Below are 22279 nucleotides of genomic sequence, written 5' to 3'. Positions count from 1 at the left end.
TTACATTATAAACTAGTCATGAGGTAGTAAATAAATAACTATGTAGTATAATGTTATGGGAGTGATAAATGCTATCTATGAAGAACTATAAAGCAGAATAAGGAAATAAAGATAAATGGTGTGTACTGCTCTGGTGTTAGGGTGGGGGTCAGAGGTTGGGCAGAGACCTTGGGGGAATAAAGGATTAAACCTCATCTCTGCTCTTAAATTTCTCATCGACCAGATATTCAAGTGGCAAAGAGCCTCTCAGGCATGAGGGCATCTGTGGCATTCAGATGCCATCTCTAAACCAGTTACAGGTTGAAAATCCTCAGCAGATGTGAACATGCCCTTCACAGAGAACCTGCTCTAGCCATGACCACGTTAGCCAATGCAGACAGAAGTACATCTCAGGTCCATGGAGAGCCCGAGCTGACCTGACAGTGCATGTTTTTTCCTTATTTATGCATGTATGCACACATTGAGTACATTTTCTGAGTGAGACTATGCACCAGAGATTGTCCTGTACAATGTTTCTGGAAAGAAAAAAAATACTACTTAATGTTTTGATTCACTTACTTGATACAAATCCAGAGTTTTATTTTGATGACCTAGAAACATAAAGGATAGCGCTAAGAATAATTAAGAATGACATAAAGCCCACATTCTTCTCTTAGAATTGCTGACGTTTCAGAAGATAATTATCTAGAAGATTCGGCTTAGCATTAGTACATGTTAGTGCCATCTCTACCTGCATGTCCCAGAGGAAAATCAGTCCCAAAAGAGCCGACCAAGACTCCATGTTTTCTTTCCTTCAAACTTTGCTGCCGCCTCTCAGTACCACCTCCTGGTCCTCTAACTCAGATCATTGGAAGATACTCTAGATTCAGCCCTGCCCTTTGCTCAGTTCTTCCGGTAAATATTTTCCTCTTACACCCACTTCGATTTGCCTTACACCCTCATGGTTCCTCATCCATATTGCTGCAGTAGCCCGAACAGTCTGTCTCCTCTCACTTCTGTCTAATCTTTCCTAAATTGTCACCACAGTGATATTCTGATAAGGAAGAGCTGGGCCTGTCAGGCCTTTTTTTTTTTTTTCTTCTATGCCTCTTCAACTCAGTCTAAACCCATCAGCATGGCGTGCAAGGATCCTCATGATCTGGGTCTTACCTAGATCTCATCCACCCCTCCCACTGTTGGCAAGATTTGCCTAGACATGTACCGTCAACTTTCACTGAGCATGCCCTATATTCCTTTGTGCCTAAGCTCCACACAAGACCTTCCCACTTTGGGTTAATTCTTCCTAAGCTGTTAACACTCAGCTCTCAAGCATCAGATCTCCTGGGTAGACCTTCCTAACCAACACCCTCCACCCCATCATCCTATCTAAATTGGATGCCCCTTCCTCGTATTCTCAAAATTTTTAGGACACAAATCAGAAAAAGGTAATAAAACCTACTTCCTAAGTTATTAGGATAAAAGGAGTTAATACAAAGCATTTGAGGGACATCTGGGTGGCTCAGTTGGTTAATCGTTCAAGTCTCAATTTCAGCTCAGCGTTATGGGATTGAGCCCCATATCAGGCTCCCCATTGAGTATAAGCCTGCTTAAAATCTTCTCTTTCTCCCTCTTCCCCTCTCCCCCAGTTATATTCTCTTAAGTAAAAGTAAAGCATTCAAAACCATGGTTGGCACATGATAAGCACTCAGTAAACGTTAGCTACTATTAAATATTAGTAACTTATCTACTCTATGACTCACAAAATCAGATGTCTTCAGATCTCAGGCAAGTATCTTAAATGTGTGAAGCAGTCAGTATGAGACTGTTTTTTTTATTTAGTGTGTGTGTGTGTGTGTGTGTGAGAGAGAGAGAGAGAGAGAGAGAGAGAGAGAGGGAGGGAGGGAGACAGAGAACCCAAAGCAGGTTCCATGCTGACAGCAGAGAGCCCAATGCAGGGCTCAAACTCGTAAACTAGGAGATCATGACCTGAGCCAAAGTTGGACATTCAACCGACTGATGGTGGTTGATATAAACTAGAGATAATGCCTACCTAAAAGCTTCCGCGTTAAAAATAAACATTATCCTGCCAAATAAAGTGTCTGACTGTAGATAGTTCTCAATGCTAGTCTGCACACCCTAGCATATACTCTTCACTGCTTATTCACTTAGTGACTATTCTGTGTATCTTCTACATGCTCTGCATGGTTCTAAGCACTGGGCATCCAGTGGTGCCCCAAACAGAGCCCCTCTCGTGGAATTTACTTGACTTTGAGCTTCTTGAAAGCATCAGCATCCAGGAGGCTGGTTGAGCATAGACAGGTACTGGTTATCTAACAAATATGAGTCAGCTAATTTAAGCGATTTCATTTGGATTGAGTAGAGGTGAGCATCCCCTCACCTAATTCTATCTGGCCACAGATTTCTAGATACAGTTACTGCTTTATTTTTTTAATCAAGCCATACCCACCCTTGAAGCGTACCTTTTCCTGCCAAACATACGTAAGGTATAAATTCCCGCATTGCCTCAGTTTACTATTTTAACTTTTCTGTGTTGTCTGCTCACTCTTGTTTACCTAGATGCTAAACTCCTGGAATCTGCAACCATTTGCATGGCCACCCCCATGGCATTTGATACCATATGACCCCTGTCCTCTTCAAAAAGAACATTTTTATTTTAAATAATTTCAGATTCACGTGTCTTAATTTTTTATGATAACACTTAAGGTTACTGAACCCACCAGTGTGGCCACCAGTGTTACAAAGGTGTACAGATTTTGCAGTTTTCTGTAAGATGTGTTGGCAAAAGTATGTTGAGGCCACTAGTAGGCAATTATATGCCCACTCCCCCACTGCAGCTAGAGAGACCTTTAGTGCATTTGTAGGTGCGCCATTAAATTGGCAATGACTCAATGCTGTGTTGTACTTCAGATTGGGTTGGCAGTTGGTGACATTGCAGAAGTCCAGAAGCACGCATTGTTGAAGAGGATTGCTATGCAGGTAAGTCTTAGGTTTATTTAAAACGTATTGATGGGGCGCCTGGGTGGCGCAGTCGGTTAAGCGTCCGACTTCAGCCAGGTCACGATCTCGCGGTCCGTGAGTTCGAGCCCCGCGTCGGGCTCTGGGCTGATGGCTCAGAGCCTGGAGACTGTTTCCGATTCTGTGTCTCCCTCTCTCTCTGCCCCTCCCCCGTTCATGCTCTGTCTCTCTCTGTCCCAAAATAAATTAAAAAACGTTGAAAAAAAAATTTAAAACGTATTGAAATTAGCACCACCCTAATTTTCCATGTATACGAATAGCTGATTTCTGAGAACAGGTATTTAAGACAGGTACTTTGTGAGTCCTAAAGCACCGCACCATATGGTACCTTGTTGTGCACATTCTCTGGCGTGCCTGCTGTGATCAGAGAGTAAAAACTAATGAAAACATTTTCTCAGAACAATCTGAGCAGAGAAATTGAGACATTACCTGAGCTTTTTAAAATGTCAACATGCAGCCAACCAGGTAGCTATCTGCTAAATAAGAATTATCGCAGGTGTGAGGTATTCTGTCCTGTCACAGCCCAGCTCTTCCTAGGATCCCTTGATACTCTGGCCATCGCATTGCAAGCTTTCCACATAACGTGTTATATTGAAGTGTCACTGCATCCATGAGGTTTTGTTCTTTTGTGACCTCCCTTACGTTTTTCCTTGGCTACTGAATCTTGTGAGGTGGTTCCTGTTACACAATGGAAAACTATTTCTATGCTCTCATTTGCATTGTGTTTATCAAATTTGAACGGGAATATCTGATGCTTCAAAAATACCTGATGACCAGTTGAACGTACACATTAAAAAACTTAGGCAAGTTCAAGAGAAAGACAAATTCATGTTAAGAGGTAACTCTCCCCTCACTCTTCAGTGTTCGTCACGCTTCATTCTTCTCTGTTACTCATTCTGCTATACGTCAGCACATACTTATTTCTAAAAAATGCTCCAGTACGTGGTATGTGCAGAGTACAACTGACCATGAGAACCCAGAGGAGTTAAAGGCCTGTGTGACCTTTGACTTCACTAAGTAAAATAAGTCTAACTGGAGAGCACACCAATTAAACAGTCAGAGTTTAAAATCTCAAAATCAACTTAGAACCATCCTTAAACTCTATGCTCTGTGACTAAGCTGCGTATTATGCAGAGAACTTGGCACGTTTAAAGAACAAAAGTACATAAATTAAATGGTTAAAATATTGGGTACATAAAATAAACAGTTATGGAAATGCTACATGGAAGAGTTGGCACGTGAACCAGATGTTGAAAGATGGGATTTAGAGGAACAGCAAGACTGGTCCAGAAAGGCAGGACCCAGCAGGAGCAATGGGCTAAAGGCGGAACAAGGAGAAATGGCTAAGGAAGGGTGAAGGGCCCCTGGCCTGGAGGGATGGCTCCTTAGAGAGTATTAAGGTGGCCCAAGATGATAGAGCGCTTTATTAAAAAAAGAGCTAACAAACGAGGAAAACCTTAGCTTTGAAAGATAGGGCAGTAAAGGGTGAAGTGCTCCGAGTTATTTTGTTAGTGGGAAGTCATTACCAGCTCTTCCAAAGAATGGGAACAAAATGGGAGTGGTGCGTAAGATGATCTATTATCACCTTAGCGGGGAAAGTTTGGAGGAAGGAAGAGCTAACCAGTTATTACCACAACAAAGATGGAGTGTAGGACTCCAGGTAGGTGGATGAAGAGAGGAAAAGAGATGCAAAAAGGCCTCTTCACAGACATGTCATTACTTCATAACTAGTAATTCCTGAAAAGATCAAGGAAGAACAATATAAGCAACAGCACTAGATGTCTAGGGGAGAGCCACTACACTGCAGTTTCAGTGCGGGTGATTTGAAAAGCACAATTCTATATCCGAGTTGATCTCTTCCCTGAAACACAACGGCACAAAGGCCTATAAAGTAAACGGCAAAGCAAGTACTCCCGTGTTAGCGGTTCTTGTTTTGGATCACAAAGAGCATTGACTGGAAAACCAGGAAGCCATTCTCTTAGTTCTCTGAGTTTTTTTAAAGCAAATCTCTACATCCATGTACAACTCTCTCTGTCAGACTTATAACCTAAGTCTGAGGCCGCATCAGAACCAGGGCATAAGGGGACAGGCAGCAGCACGTGTCACAGAGAGAGACATTCGTCTTCTCACAGAGTCGTCTCAGACCTAAGTGGGGACAGCACATGCTGGGAGGTCTAACAGTTACACAGGGACAGGAGTTGTGAGTATTGTGAGGGGCTTAGAGCTGTTTAGTTTTTAACATTTGGTGACCACACGTCCAGCACAGGCTGGCAGCTGTAGACACTCCACAGACGTTCACGTCCAGGCCGCAAATCACAAAAGGAAATGCACAGAGTGCTCTTACCTTCAACACGGAAAACCTGCCAGTTAGAGGAGGTGGAGATGCTCCCTGAGCCCAGAGAAGCCATGGGCAATGGGTCCCGCTAGACCCACCAAGGGGGGCTGCTTGCCATCCTCCCCAGGACCCTGAGAGAGAATATCTGGCAGGTCCTATGTGGAAAACAAATAAGGTTAAGACAAAACATGTGCTTGATCTGTTGGCAAACACCAGGCTTGAATAAATCTTTTTCAGTGAAGTTTAAGTGAATGATAACATGTGACCTCTGAAAAAAATGTTATTGCAAAGGGAAAAGAATATTGACCTTAAGACCCAAGGGGAAGAGGAACCTTGGAAGTTATTATAGAAACTCAAACATCTAATTGGTATTGTTAATAAAATACAAGAAAACATAGCTTCTCTTGAAACTGGAATATATAGCATGTTATGTGGTGGTAAGTGCTACAAAAATAGGGAAGCAATATGTGGAAGAGGGGCCCAAAGCTTTAAACATCGCACCATTTGTGGATGGAAGCCACTTAAATACCCACATATAAAAAAGCCTATGGCCTTAGCAAACTCTCACCTATATGGTAATTACAATAAACCATTCTAAACAAGAGACACAAAGGGCTATAAAAAAAGAGTGAAAGACAAATTTGGTAAAAGTTGAAAATATGAGAAACCATCAACTCAAGGTAAATCCATTAAATGAGACAAAGGATTGTTATCTCTGAAAATAGAAACTGTAGTCAAGATATGGGGCACGTGGGTGGTTCAGTCAGTTAAGCTTCCAACTTCGGCCTAGGACATGATGTCGCCTAGGTCATGATGGTTCCCGAGTTCCAGCCCCAGAGCAGGCTCTGTGCTGACAGCTCAGAGCCTGGAACCTATTTCAGATTCTGTCTCTCTCTCTGCCCCTCCCCCATTCACACTCTGTCCTATCTCAAAAATAAACATAAAAAAAAATTGTAGTCAAGATATAGCATGGATAACCCATTTTGCACCAGATCGCACAGGGTGCAACGTCGATGAAGTACTCTTAGGTGTGCTGGTTGTAATCCTTTCAGTGCTTACCACTGTTTTCCTCCATCGAAGCACCGTTTCCTGTCCTGCCACAGGCGCGCCTTCATACCAGCACACTGCGCAGTCATGCACATTTTCTGTAACACCCCAGGGGATGGACAAAGGCTTTTTCTTATGGGCCCAGTGTCAGTCACAGTCCCTGAACAGTGAACAGCTGCTCACTTGAGTTGAACTTCTTCTTTAAACAATTTGCCCCAACTGCATATTGCTGCCCCTGTCTTGTCGGTGATTGAGAGGAGAGATGGGAAACCTGGCCAGCCCAGCTGCGTGGCGTAAAGCAGGACACAGGAGTCGTTTTTCAGTTTACTGTACTCATCGCTGTCTCTGTGTAGTGTAAGGATTCTAGATACTTCTTAATCATTTCTCTCAATAAATCCAAAATGCGCTTTAGGTGGAACTTCATACCAGCTTAGAGAAGAAGCTGCCACTGTGGTTCCTACGCAAAGTAGATCAGAAATCCATCATCGTGTATCCCAACAGACCCAGATGTACAGGGTTATTAGTAAGTACATGTGAAAAATACCAGCGTGGAGAATGTGCTGCTGCTTGACATTCACTCATTGTGTTATCCTTAAGGGTACCCTTCTATAGACTTTGAGTCACTGTGCCTGTGGAAAAGAAGGAATTGTGACTTAAAAAAAACAACAAAGTGCATGATTACCCAACAGTGTGAAAAGCAATGGGCAGTGGGAGGGAGACCTGTGCTCCTTCTTCCTAGTGGCTCATTCACAGCATCAGTGTTAAACATGTACCACATCCCTGTGAGAGCACATGGGTGGGTGGGTGGGTGGACTGACTGTACCTTGTAAGTATCTTTTTTAAAGTGCAGGTGTACCTTTCTTGTTTTTCCCAGTCACCTATCATTTATATGCATGTGCAAATATATGTGTGTGTCTATGTGAAAATATAGAGCACATATGTACATTCAGGTACATATATGCACACACATGCGCATGGAGAGTGTGCATTATAGAAAATATACTAGATATCAAAGACTAAACAAGGCCACTGCATTATAATGATAAAGGGACTGTATTGAGAGTCAGAAGTACTGGATGCTAATCCTGATCATGCCTGGGCTTCCTCCTAGTTCTATGAACATTCTGAGTTCTTTGCATGTTAATTTTCCATGCTGTGGTCATAAAATGATAAAGTTGATTTGGGTATTGGCCTAGGCCTTATTCTAACTACACTAGCTCCCTGTAAAATGTTGTTCATACCCGTGTTTGCAACTACTCACTCCTGAAACACAGAAGGCTTGGCAATTCATTCTTCCGGGAGCTCTCTTCGAGTTCCAGGCTCTTCTGTCCAACTGTCTACCTGACATCTTCACTGGTATAGCTCAAAGGTACCTCAAATTCAGCATATTCAGAATAAACTCTTCAAAAGGAGGGGCGCCTGGGTGGCGCAGTCGGTTAAGCGTCCGACTTCAGCCAGGTCACGATCTCACAGTCTGTGAGTTCGAGCCCCGCGTCGGGCTCTGGGCTGATGGCTCAGAGCCTGGAGCCTGTTTCCGATTCTGTGTCTCCCTCTCTCTCTGCCCCTCCCCCATTCATGCTCTGTCTCTCTCTGTCCCAAAAATAAATAAACGTTGAAAAAAAAAAAACAAAAGGAACTCAGTTTTCACTCCTCCCAGGTTTCAGTCTCCCTGCAGGGAAAGAATGACAGAGCCTCCTCTCTCCAAAGTTTCTTGCTTCAGTTAACATCACCACCATTCATTTGCCTGTGCAAGAGGTCATCCTTGACCTCCTTTCCCTCTCCTCACCCCTCACACCCAGTCACTCCCTTGTTTGGTTGATCAGTCTTCCTGGTTGGCCTGTGCAAGTTGCCATCTTCTCTTCCATGGACTCCTAGGATTGACTCATTGATTCCTGGTCATTTCACGTCCACCCTTAACGCTTTCCAGTCTACCAATGGTTTAAAAAACACTAAATTTTGAAAACACACATTAAAATGGCATTTCTGAAATTTCCTCATGGGAAATTCAGTTGTGCAGAGCAGTTTTAGAGAAAGAACTAATCCTGTGTGGAATACCACTGACGATGGACATTTTTCATGAGAAAATATAAAATGATTTTTACCTTTTCATAAATAATCCCCACTCCAATTTTCTCCTTCTTCTAGATTATCTGTACATCTCATACTTTCCTTTATTATAATTATGTATGAGTTTGTAGTATAGCTCTTTATATGTCTATTTCTCTCAAAAGACTGTGAGCGCCTTGAGGGTCATAGTCGTGTCTTAGAATATCTGTGGTGTGATCGTACCTGGCTCAGTAGCTGAATCATGGCGCATGTGCAAGAAATAGTTTCTGAATTGAGTTCAACCTGAGTAATAATTAATCTTTTATCCCGCAGGCTATATTTCATTTTATTTTTTATACCCAAGAAGAAAGGCAGGAAATTCCAAATGTTGACACATCTCTGGAAACAGAAATATTGAAGCAGAAATATCGGTATGTATTTTTCCTTATCTGTATTTGATAAAACTTTTAAATAATTATGTAAGGTTATGTTGTATAGTTGTGTTTATTTCACATATTAAGTCGTACTTTTAATTGACTGATGTCATAGCATATTGAGAATCATTTGAAAATCATTTTTAGACCCAACAACTTATGTGCTGCAATTCACCAGTTTGCCAATTAGTGTTTTAAACCACATTCCCATGATCCATCCGGATTCATACATCAAAGCTTTGAAAGCTTTGGAGAATTCCAAGAGAAGCTGTATAGAGTGTGCAGTGGTTCAGCACGAGGGCTTTAGAATCAACTGATCTGAGTTTAAGGCCCTCTTCAACTACTTCCTAATGCACTGACCTGGGCAAAGCAGTTTCATCTTTCTGTGTAACTGTGTTTTAATCTTTAAAATGGGAGCAAAAATAAACTAGGAAAAACACTTAAACTTAAAAAATATGTATTGCTGGGGCCCCTGGGTGGCTCAGTCAGTTGAGCATCTGACTTTGGCTCAGGTCATGATCTCTGGTTCATGAGTTCAAGCCCCATGTCCAGCTCTGTGAGGACAGCTCAGAGCCTGGAGCCTGCTTTGCATTCTGTGTCTCCCTCTCTCTCTGCCTCTTCCCTGCTTGTGTGCGCTCTCTCAAAAAAAAACATTAAAATATTTTTTAAAAATATGTATTGCTTAGAAAGATTATAAGTACCAGGATGCTGTGACCTGAGCACAGCTCATCTGATCTAGGACACTTCTAGTAACCTGGGCCTTCCTGCACTCAGAGACTGAGAAGATAACTGAAAACAAGTTCATGAGCCCTGTATATCCTTTTAGGCTGAAGGATCTCACTTCTCTTGTGGAGAAACAGCATGAGCTTATTAAACTCATCATTCAGAAGATGGAAATCATCTCTGAGACAGAGGATGAAGACAACCATCATTCTTTTCAAGACAGGTTTAAAAAAGAGCAGTTAGAACAAAGGAATAGCAAATGGAATTCTGTGTTGAAAGCAGTAAAGGCAAAAACACACTGCCCTTAGCCTGCAACAGGGCTTCCTATCGTGGGGGCGGTGGTTTGCAGGACCCTATTGGGTCTCATTTCCAGTTTGGAAAGAGTGAGGAAAAAGCAGAAATAGGATTATGATTTCATGATTTGCAAAATGGTGGTTCCTGCATTCTTTGTAAAGAAACTACATCTTTCTCTCTTTTCATATTTTATGCCAGTTACTATGTATAGAGAATGTCTTTGCTAGTAAGTTCAAGTTGCACTTCACTCCTCATTATTTGGGTAGAAAACTAATTTGGTAGAACACAAATTTTAATAAGTAAATGCAACTGTTAAATTTAACACAAATGTTAATACTGGATTCCTGCTTGATAATTGTATAATATTCATATTACCTGATTACATATTATATGATGTACAAGTACATCATATAATATTAGGTTATACCATTCAGGTACGTGTTTTTGGTGTTGGAAGAACCTGTGTGCGGAACCCTGTGTCCTCTGTTCCAACTATAAGAAATTGCCACACCCTTCTTGTTGCTCCTAACAAACCTGATGTCACTCTGAGTTGGGATTCAAATTAATAGACCTTATGATATGCATGGGTTTTACTATGGATATAGATAGTATATGTTATTTCTGTATTTTTGGTTTGCTAATAATCAATCATAATAAATGTAAAGCCTATATAGTCACCTCACTGATAATTGTGTGAGCTTTTTATTGCAATTAGTTTGAGATTTATAAAAATGCTTCCATCACATATGGAAATAGAGAAACACACTACAAAAAAAAAACCTATAGTCCAATATCTGATGAACATAGATGCAAAAATCCTCAGCAAAATGTTAGCAACCCGAATCCAACAATACATTTTTTAAAAAATCATATACTACTATTAAGTGGGATTTATTGCCAGGATGCAAGAGTTGTTAAATATTTGCAGAACAGCCAACAGGATACGTCACATCAATAAGAGAAAGGATAAAAATCATGTATCATAGGTGCCAAAAAAGCATTAGACAAAGTACAACATCCATTCATAATAAAAAAAAAATCCTCTGCAGAGTAGGTCTACAGGGAATCTATCTCAATGTTGTAAAGGCCTTATATGGAAAACCCACAGTCAACATCATCCTCAATGGTGGAAAACTGAGTGCTTTTCCCCTAAGGTCAGGAATAAGGCAAAGATGTCCACCCTCACCACTTTTCTCAACATAGTACTGGAAGTCTTAGCCGCAGCAATTAGACTATATACAGAAATGGAAGGCATCCAAATTGGTAAAGAAAAAATATAACTCTCATGTGCAGGTTATATGACACTATATATACAAAACTCTAAAGACTCCACCAAAAAATTACTAGAACTGATAAATCAGTAAAGTCACAGCATGCAAAATCAATATACAGAAATCTGTTGCATTCCTATACACTGAGTTCAGCAGAAAGTGAAATTAAGAAAACAACCCCATTTATAATTCCACCAAAACAATAAAATATCTAGGAATGAACTTAACCAAAGAGGCAAAAGACTTGTACTCTGAGAACCGTAAAACACTGATAAAAGAAATTCAAGACAATGCAAAAGAACAGACCTTCCATGTTCGTGGGGTGGAAGAATATCGTTAAAGTGTCCATACTACCCAAAGCAGTCTACAGGTTTAATGCAGTCCCCGTCAAAATACCAATAGCATTTTTCACAGACTAGAACATACAATCCCAAAATTTACATGGAGCCACAAAAGACCTTGAACAGCCAAAGCAGTCTTGAAAAAGAAAAAAACTAGAGAGATCACAACTCCAGATTTCAAGTTACATTACAAAGCAGTAGTATAAAGAGTATGGTACTGGCACAAAAAATAGACAAATGGATCAGTGAAATAGGACAGAAAACCCAGAAATAAAGTACACAAGTTAAATAGTCAATCTTCAATAAAGGAGAAATGAATATACAATGGAAAAAAGTCTCTTCAACAAATGATGTTGGGAAAACTGGACAGTCACATGCGAAAGAAACTGGACCACTTTTTCACCATACACAAAAATAAACTCAAACTCACTAAATGTGAGACCTGAAACCATACAAATCCTAGAGGAGAGCACAGGCAGTAATCACTCTGGCATTGACCATAGCAACATTTTTCTAGGCACATCTGAAGCAAGCAAAGTAAAGCAAAAATAAACTTTTGAGACTTCATCAAAATAAAAAGTTTCTGTACAATGAAGGACACAATCAAGAAAACAGGCAACCCACTGAAGGGGAAAAGATACTTATAAATGACATATCCAATAAAGGGTTAGTTCTAAAATCTATAAAGAGCTGATACAACTCACCACCCAAAAAGCAAGTAATCCAGTTTAAAAAGGGGTAGAAGACATGGACAGACATTTCTCTAAAGAAGAGTTATGGATGGCCGACAGACACTTAGATACTCAACATCACAAATCATCAGGGAAATGCAAATCAAAACCACAATGAGACATCACCTTATACCTGTCAGAATGAGTAACATCAAAAACACAAGAAACAACATGTGTTGGCAAAGATGTGGAGAATATGGAACACTTATGCACTATTAGTAGGAATGTAAATTGGCACAACCGCTGTGTAAAACAGTATGGAAGTTACTCCAGAAATTAAAAATAGAAATACCATATGATCCAATAATTTCACTCCTGGGAATTTACCCAAAGAATACAAAAACACTATTTTGAAAAGATACATGCACCCTTTTGTTTACTGCAGCTTTATTTACGATAGTCAAACTATGGAAGCAGCCCAAGTGTTCATCAATAGATGAATGGATAAAGAAGATGTGAGACATCCAAATTGGCAAAGACTTTATATTGAATATACGTTCAATATATACACAATATTTATATTCAATAATACACTATGCATATAGCATGTATATACACTATATACACAATACTATAGTATTGTGTACACTATATATACATACAGTATATAGTATACTATGTATATAGTATATAGTATACATACAGTATATAGTATACTATGTATATAGTATATTACTGAATATAATTCAGCCATAAAAAAGAATAAAATCTCAGCATTTGCAACAACATGGATAGAGCTAGAGAATATTATGCTAAGCAAAATCAGAGAAAGACACCATATGATCTCACTCATTTGTAGAATTTAAGAAATGAGCAAAGGAGAAAGACAAACCAAGAAGCAGACTCAACTATAGAGAACAAACTGTTACCAGAGCAGAGATGTGTTGGGGGATGGGTAAAATAGGGGATGAGGATTAAAGAGCACATTTATCATGATGTAAAAAAAAAAAAAAGCGTCCATCACATATGCCCTTTTTGCTTTTGATATCCATCACAAAGTATGAATCATCACATACCTCATCATTGATCTTTTCAAGGTCCTTCTTTTTGTTTTATTCTTTTTTCCCCATTCACCCTGATTCTCACATTTATTCTCTCTCTTGCCCCAGGAGATGCCCACTCTAATGAATACCTTTGGCCACGTATGTACCCTTGTGTTATGTTGAACAGTGTATGTGTTTGTATTTACATAGGTGTTATTACGCTAGGATTCTTCTCTTCTCTCCCCTTGATGTGATGGCTACAAGGTACAGCTGTAGTACCCTCTGTGCATCTAGTACAAGGGTGCCGACAGATGTTACTCTCATTGCACATACCTCCGTTGCATGGGCTCATCTCTTCTCCACAGATGGACATCTTGGTGGCCTCCACCTCCTGCTGCCACACACATTCGCAACCATACATTCACGCGAACACGCAGAGTGCTGAGTCACAAATAAGAGGAAACCAGACATTTTTGCATGCGTGGTCCAGCAGAACACATGCCTAGAGACAATGTATGTTCCTTAATCTTTGATTCAGACGCGGTCTTTGTCCTTTATTTTCCTTAAAACAGAAAGGCTGGAAGCACACAAGAACAATAACCAGGATGTCCTAATCATGAAAACGAATGGTCTCCTCAAACATTGAATAGCATTGCATATTACAGACCTTTAACATTTACTGGACACCAAGAATGTGTGCAATACTCTACTACATCTATTCTGGGGAAATATTGAAATAAGTAGGTAATCTAGCCCGCTCTCAGGGAGTTTACAATTGAATAAATCATTTAGCTTTCTGAAATTCTCTCCTTTTATGCCCAAACACTGAATTCTGCTGCTTTTTCCACTATTTTGCTTACTTCTCCTCCTCTGCTTCCCACTGACTTTTCTGTACTACCCGCTAGCTAGATGTTTACACCCCTGAGGTCTGTCTTTGGCCCTCTTCTCTTACAGACTCACCTCTTGGCAATCTTGCTATATCACACCTTCACTTATGTTTGTAATGGACTGACTGATATAATCTCTCCTGCTCCTTCTCCCAAAGTCCAGTTCTGCATTTCCATAGTTCTTCAAATTAAATACATTAAATACAAATGGAGGAGGGTAAACCAGTCACTTCCTCCTGGTATCCTATTTCCTGTCCATGGTACCAGCATTCTCTCAGGGTCCTAGACTTGGGACTGACATACTGCATTGCTTAATCTTTCTAAAATCTAGCTCTAGGCCTTCACACTCATGCTGTAAAGCTTTCTTTAAAAAACTTTTCTTTCATAAGCAAACTGATCTTCCTAACCTGGCTTTTCAATCTAGTTTAGCCTTATCTTCCAGTATTCTGCACTTCCTTCAAACCAGAAGAGCACTATTTCATCCAACCACATCATGGCTTCCCACCTCCTTGCCTCGTAAGATGCTGTCTTCTGCCGAGAATGTCCTCCCTCCAACTCTTTTCAAGTTCATTTTAAATGGCACCTGCACCTTGAGGTCTTCCCTAACATCCCAACTGATGATGCTCCTGCCTCCTCTGACCTGGTGACACTGCATTTCTCCTTTGGCACTTCTGCCTGCCGTGTTGACCATGACTCTCTTTTCTACTGGGGTCCATGGTTCACTAACGTCATTAGTCTCAAGAGATCCAAAAATCACCTTTTTTTTCCCCCATGCTTTGTAGCTCCTGGTACAGGCCCTTGCACATGACAGAGGCCAATGAATACACACACATAAATAATAAAAATCAGTGAAAACAATAAATATCACAGGCCTGAATGATATTGCAAGAAAACTAGTTCAATCTGCCTCAGAAAAGTTTAGTGTTCCTATTCTGTTGACTCTTTGCCCTACAATAGTTGAATAATTTGCCCCTAACTGGTGGAAGAGACATTAAAATACCACTTTTCTGCCTTTTCTACTGCTTCAATCTTTTTGTTGTTGTTGTTGATTATGGTTTTTTACTATGGTTAGCCTGGGTGAAGTCTGTGCTTTGGAATAAGACAACTGGAGCCTTAATACTGACCCTAACTGATGTTGGCTGAGTGACTCTGGATATGTTTCCACATCTGTAAAGTGGTGATAAGAGCATATATCCCTATGGTGTGGGTAGGATTGGAAACTATGCATGCAAAGTACCTACCACAATAAATGCTATTGCAATGTGTTTAAGAGAACTTATTTACCTGAAGTGAAAGGGATCACGAAACATAGGAGTTTCATATCGTATGGATTATGCATGGAATTTCCTCAGAAATGAATGAATTGTCAGCCTGATACAAGCTGGCCCTCCCAGGTACTTCTGGATCTCATTAGCCAAACAAATCCTGGAGTGTGTACCACAATAAAAACCTCACATTTAGAGAATAATTAAAATATGTACTACAGCACTTATCTTGGTCTTTGCCCCAGATTCAAATGACCAAACATCAACAGAGCACCAGCTCTTTGCTAGCCAGAATAATCCATCAGCTTTGTGTATTTGGAAATCATTTTTGACATGTTGATAGGAGCAGATTAAAAAAACCCCATTTAAAAAATTTTAATGTTTATTTTTGAGAGAGAGGGAGAGCGTGGGGGGGGGGCACAGAATGAGAGAGGGAGACAGAGGATCTGAAGGAGGTTCAGAGCTGACAGCAGTGAGCACCCTGTGGGGCTTAAACTGAAGAACCACAAGATCATGACCTGAGCTGAAGTCAGACACTTAACCGACTGAGCCATCCAGACACCCCTGGATATTAGCAGATTAAACAACAGTAATAAGAAAAAGGCTTATGAAGTATTTACTGTGTACAGGAAAACCCTAGTTTGCAAGCATAATTTGTCCTGGAAAGATGTTTGTAATCCAAAGCACTTGTACACCAAAACAATTTCCTCATAAGAAATAGTGGAAACTCAGATTATTCATTCCACAACCCCAAAATATTCATATAAAAATGATGACAATACTGTAATACAAAATAATAAAGCAAATACAAAATATAAAGAAAAATAAACAAATTAACCTGCACTTACCCTTGAAAACCTTCTTGGCTGGTGTGAGGGAGACAAGAGAGAGGAGGTTATTGTTTAGGAAGACTTTCACTATCACTAATGGAATCACTGCTCTCTAGTGACTCAATGGAATCCTTTTCTTTTCACGCAACTTTAACAAGGAACCTATCCAACGGCACTTGCTTTTGCCTCCTTTCGAGGATTTTGCAGAAATGTGACCTTGCACTGTTATTAAACAGATTCATCGCTCACACCGCTACAGCCTTATTTGGGCGTTGCTCTTCTACAAAATTTTGCAATGCTTCTCACATTTTACACATCTCCCTAATCTCATTTAAAGTGAGGGGTTCCAGTGTTTATAGCAGCACTCTCAACAATAGCCAAATTATGGAAAGAGCCTAAATGTCCATCAACTGATGAATGGATAAAGAAATTGTGGTTTATATACACAATGGAGTACTACGTGGCAATGAGAAAGAATGAAATATGGCCCTTTGTAGCAACGTGGATGGAACTGGAAAGTGTTATGCTAAGTGAAATAAGCCATACAGAGAAAGACAGATACCATATGTTTTCACTCTTATGTGGATTCTGAGAAACTTAACAGAAACCCATGGGGGAGGGGAAGGAAAAAAAAAAGAGGTTAGAGTGGGAGAGACAGCCAAAGCATAAGAGACTCTTAAAAACTGAGAACTGAGGGTTGATGGGGGGTGGGAGGGAGGGGAGGGTGGGTGATGGGTATTGAGGGCACCTTTTGGGATGAGCACTGGGTGTTGTATGGAAACCAATTTGACAATAAATTTCATATATTGAAAAAAAAAATAAAGTGAGGGGTTCCTCTGCCTTTTTCTCCTCTGCAGGAGAGGTGCTGACATAGACTTCTCATAAAATCTTGCAATTTTGGCCACTCACATACCTCATTTGTATATCTCTATGATTTCCTTCTTAAGTTCCACCATAATCATCTCCTCCTCCTTACTGCCTTTCTTTTCAACCTTTTTCTGCATGGGGACCACTGTATACGCTCACACGGATGCTGACTACAGTACAGTATTGATAAACTCTTGTCATCTACTGTATTTAATGTAACTGGCAATAAGGGAGCAGAGGAAAGGGCCTATATCTGCAGGCAGCCTGACCTAGAATGAAGCAAAGCATTCCTAAGCTTACTCTTGGTATGGAAAAGAAGAGGACTGTGCATAGGTGATTTGAAGTGACAAAAAGAATACTCTAGTGCCAGTTTTGGGCACCTTCCAACATTCTGAAAAATCACTGATTTCTGTCAAACACTGTGGCCTGAGACTGAGCATCCGAGCATGGGAGACAATCACCCACAATCCTGTAGCGAGCGAGAGAAAGGGAGAACCATTGGCTCAGTTGTGATCATGTGACATTTGGCATCATGTACAACTTATATTGCAAGACATTGCTTATTTATCAAGTTGAAATTTCTTAGAAATGCTTGTTCATCTCGCGGAACAGTCCCAGAAGAAGTTACTGGCAATCCAGGATTTTACTGTATCAGGTACTGCTCCAGTGCTATGTATGAACTCATTTGATTCTCAAAACAGCCAAAAGCGGGTAGGTACTATTATTCATCATCCTTGTTTTATGAAGGAAATCATGACACCTGTAGGTAGAGTAGCTTGTCCAAAGTTACAGTGCTGAGACGTGACCTCAGAGGGTGACTTCTGGATGTTGCGCTCTCATCATGAAGCTATCTATCCTGTCTCTTAAATAAAAATCAGGAAGATCATTTTTTTCCTTGGGGACTCTGAATGAAAGGTTACCGAGTGGATATTCTCAATGTAATATTCACAGGTACATGCATTTGAAGGTTAGGAGGCGTGGGACACTGCAGACATAATGACATCAGATACGCAGGCTCTGAAGTCTGGCTGCCCGAGTCTCTCTCCACATCAAATGACGTTCTGTGTGACCTTGAACAACATACTTAAACTCTTGGTCAAGTGCGGATAGTAAGGGTATGTGCCTCACAGAGTTGTGCTAAGGATTAAGTGAATTTGTGCCGGTAAAATGCTTGGAATAGTGAATTTGGCACTATTCTGAGTATTAGCACTCAAAAATTACTAGCCATTATAGAAGAATAAATCATTTGCAAAGTTCTGGAAGAACAACTATTTATTTAAAGCATTTTTTCCTTTTTATTCAAATTCAAAAATGTGAACTGTAGAAGGACCATCTTAAAAATTTAGCTATCATATCCTAGTTCAGATTTTCCTCCTGGTTTGATTCCCAAATTTCTCAAATCTGATTTCACTCATGTGCTTGATATGACCTATCTTCCCACCAGATCATGGTGACATTTTGTAAGTTATAAAAACTCAAATGGGCAAATTGCTTTTTTTTTTTAAACTATGAATAAGATAGAGGAGCATTGTGTGCCTGGTAACCCTTTCATGAATCTAATATCTGTTTCAAGTAACAGTGATTATACGAAGATGGCAAACATAAAACATATCATTTGAAGATTAGGTAATGGAGGTTAATACATATAGGAATTGCCTGGGTTCTCTTTCTATCTGCCAGGTATGTTTAAGCCACAGATTTATTTTAAAGGCTGGTTTTTAAGGGCAATGAGATTTAAAAATGCAGCCTGGAAATTAGCATCCTTCTAAGACAAATAATCATTGGCCAGGGTAGAAAGTGATTTTTACTTATTTATTTTTTAAGTTTATTTACTTATTTTGAGAGAGAGGGGAAAAGCACAAGTGGAGGAGGGGCAGAGAGAGAGAGAGGGAGATAGAGAATCCCAAGCAGGCTTCGCACTGTCAGCACAGAGCCAGATGCGGGGCTCTATCTCACTAACCACGAGATCATGACCTGAGCGGAAATCAAGAGTTGTACGCTTAACCGACTGAGCCACCAGGTGCCCTCGAAGTTATTTTTAAAAAACATCTCAGGGTACCTGGGTGGCTCAGTCAGTTGAGCATCTGACTTTGGCTCAGGTCATGATCTCATGGTTCGTGAGTTCAAGTCCCGCATCAGGCTCTGTGCTCACAGCTTGGAGCCTGAAGCTTGCTTCAGATTCTGTGTCTCCCTCTCTCTCTCTCTCTCTCTCTGCCCCTCCCTTGCTCACATTCTGTCTCTCAAAAATAGTAAGTGAACATTAAAATTTTTTTTAAAAATATGAAGTACATCTAAGAAATGTTTAAACATCACTTAGTGCACGCAGCATATGCAGGCCTAGGGTCTGAGGGAGGGGCCAGTGACCCAGTAACCCAGGGATCTCACATATCAAGACTGTCACTGAAACCTGCAGAGCAGCCCCTGCTTGGCTGCAAGATCTCGAGTGTAATCAGAGGGAAATTGCAGGAATCCGGGGCTAGAAAACTCCTGATGACATTATGGAAATGGGGTCTAAAAATCAGAGGACCCGTCTCTGATTCTGGGGACTGTCTCAGTTCCTGTCATTGCGTGGCTTCAGGATGGGTTAAATTTCATTGTTACATCTGAGCCTTCTAGTTTGGAGTCCCTGACACCAACATCTTTGTCATTAACTTGCTCTCAAAGAAGAGCAGTTTCAGTGGGAGACAAGACAGGAAGCTGCAGGCCACCCCTGGCCATTTCCAACTCTAGACTCGCCCGCAAAAAGGCATTCAAGCATTTCCACAGGTTCTCAGGAGATGAAAGGAGATTTAAGACAACTGAACTGCAACTCCACTAATGGCAACAATAAAACTAGCGCCCCCTAGAGGTGCGAATGATACTGAGCCTGAACGGAAGACCTCATTGCCAGAGACCTGTTTTGTGCCACAGGTTTCTTCTTTGCTTTGTTTTGTTTTGTTTTTTAAATCACAGGAAAATCTCCACTGGCAATTACATACAATTTTGCCCATTCTCCTACTGAAATGTATTGATCACTTGCAAGGGCAAAGGTAGATGGTGGTACAAATTTACCAAAGGCTTCAATTGGAATTGCAACATTACATTATTTAGGCTGCCAGTAAATGATACTTCTGTGTAAATCACAAGTATTTAGTGGCTTAAAGGAGATGTTCCCTCTCTAGAACCAAATCCGAAAAAAATGAGTAAACTGAGGAATAAAAGTCTCAGAAGACAAAGTTATCAGTAGGAACTTCAACTGTTCAATTGTTTTTTAAAAAACTGATGGAGAAGAAAAGCAGAAAAAGAGGGAGGAGCAAGGTTATTATGGTTCATGGACAGAAGGGGTCTCAGTGGTACCAGCAAAACCTGAAGAGGACACTTTCTCTTGGACCTTCTTAAACCAGCTTTCAAGAATCTAATTTTGAAGCAATCCTGGAGCTCGGGAACCTGTTAGGATAACAACCAACTCTTCTTCCACAGCCCCACAGCAACAGTTGCTCTCCAAATGCAAATTTCTCATCAACACCTGCTGCAGGCCTGGTTTCAGAGCAAAGCAGGACCCTCAGTGTAAGCCCCCACCTAAGTGTGTCCACAAGAAGAGGGAAATGTGTGTGTGTGAGGCGGGGTGGGGAATCAAGTGGCTCAACAAAGGTAATTGTTTTCCTGTCTACAAACAGACTCAGTAGAAGTGAAAACACTACCGGTCAGTTGCGAACCATACGCTGCACAGACACACGGCACTGATTCTAAAGAAGCCAAAGCTGAGAAAATCGCAGTGGGAAAAACCAGGAGCTGGGGATGAAGAGCAGACATCTCTACTTTCAGGACACCTTACGTTAGACATAAAATCTTTCACAACCAGATAAACCCGCAAGTCCCAAGTTTACTGTGACTCTGGGAGGTGTCCCCAGCCCTGGAGATACAGGATGGGTCCTGTGAAGAAATGAAACAAGCAAGCCGCACTGCTGTCTTGAAAAAGGGACTCCAAGTCTGTTCCTCTCCACCATGGTGACCCAGACAGGTTTTGCCTTTCAAGTCCAGGGTGTACTACAGGAACCAGAAAAGTACTGGAGAGCTGCGGTATTGAACTGCCTGTAAAATTGTATGCAATTACCACCATCCAATGTCGCTTTGAAAACTTTGCCAATTATAAATTTGCTTTAAAAAAAGTGTTCATCCAAATTTATTTATTTTTAGTATGAAATTTATTGTCAAATTGATTTTCCATACAACACCCAGTGCTCATCCCAACAGGTGCCCTCCTCAATAGCACGGGAAATGTTAAACCCAATTGTCCTCCCCTTGCGGTTCCGTGGCAATCAGAGCACTGCCATCTAGTGGTCAGCCTCCACCATTCCGCCTCAGCTCCTAAGAGCATAGAGTGGCCTTTTTCTCATCCAAATCACTGGGAACAAGCCCTGACCAGTCCAAGTACTGGTAACAAGCTCTGGCCACCCTGTAAGAGCTATGCTGCCACTTAATGCCTTGAAATGGATTCGACCCAAGTTTGTCATGGTGACACTGCCAGCAAATGACCAGCCAGAAGATCAGGGATTTTCAAAGTTTCTATACATTGGTGAGTGACAGTCCACAGAATTTATCAAACCCCTGAAATGCGGAATATATTAATTTCACAATATGAAAGTACTGCTTATGTGGCAGGTCAAATTTTTCACAATGTTAAGTTTTTAAAATAGAGGGGTGTGTGTGTGTGTGTGTGTGTGTGTGTGTTTTAACTATGGAGAAAAGCCAGTGAGAGAGAAATTAAATGTTTTTTGAGGTATGTTTGAAACTGCCATTTTAAGTCCTAGAATTTATAAGAATCATCATAAAAATGCAGTGATTTCCTTATTATTAAGGTAATAATGTGGCGGGGGTGCCTTGCTGGCTCAGTCCGTAAAGCATGCGACTCTTGATCTTGGGGTTGTGAGTTTGAGCCCCATGTTGGGTGTAGGGAATATTTAAATAAAATCTTACAAAAAATAATACTGTGCTGGCTTTACTGATGTTCTTTCCATGTGGAAATTCAGCAAACTGCTGCTTTAATTTTCCCTAAGATTGGTACACAGTTTACCATAACCCATGAGTGGCTTAAAGTAGCCATTCTGTTCTATTTTTAGTTTTTAAGGTTGTTTACTTTGAGAAGCACGCTACTAGAGCAGAAACCTGGGGTAGGCCTTTCAGGGTGGGCAGAACTTTGCTGCTTGGGTAAAATGTTTCCTAAGATTCAG

The 22279-nt window shown here is 40.7% G+C and overlaps 1 protein-coding gene and 1 long non-coding RNA gene across 2 annotated transcripts in view; one reads left to right on the top strand and one right to left on the bottom strand.

Moving 5' to 3' along the window:
- The window catches only part of TRPA1 (transient receptor potential cation channel subfamily A member 1), a 54556-nt gene extending 44648 nt beyond the window's left edge, over positions 1 to 9908 (top strand). Inside the window, exons 24-27 of the mRNA XM_047074024.1 lie at positions 2908 to 2976; positions 6810 to 6920; positions 8777 to 8874; positions 9617 to 9908. Coding sequence (XP_046929980.1) covers positions 2908 to 2976; positions 6810 to 6920; positions 8777 to 8874; positions 9617 to 9908 — 570 coding nt within the window. The remainder of the gene's footprint in view (positions 1 to 2907; positions 2977 to 6809; positions 6921 to 8776; positions 8875 to 9616) is intronic.
- On the bottom strand, positions 6418 to 13793 carry LOC124507712 (uncharacterized). The gene is made up of 3 exons (XR_006961112.1): positions 13554 to 13793; positions 6942 to 7026; positions 6418 to 6854 (listed from the first exon to the last, which is right to left on the bottom strand). It is a non-coding gene; the product is annotated as an uncharacterized LOC124507712 (long non-coding RNA).
- Between the last annotated feature and the right edge of the window lie 8486 nt (positions 13794 to 22279).

This window comes from Lynx rufus, unplaced genomic scaffold, assembly GCF_022079265.1.
Source record: "Lynx rufus isolate CCGP_SWC_20201006 ecotype Redwood Valley unplaced genomic scaffold, mLynRuf1.p SCAF_12, whole genome shotgun sequence".
Lineage (NCBI taxonomy): Eukaryota > Metazoa > Chordata > Mammalia > Carnivora > Felidae > Lynx > Lynx rufus.
The sequence above is the reverse complement of the archived record's forward strand: the minus strand, read 5'-3'. Positions and strand labels throughout refer to the sequence as shown.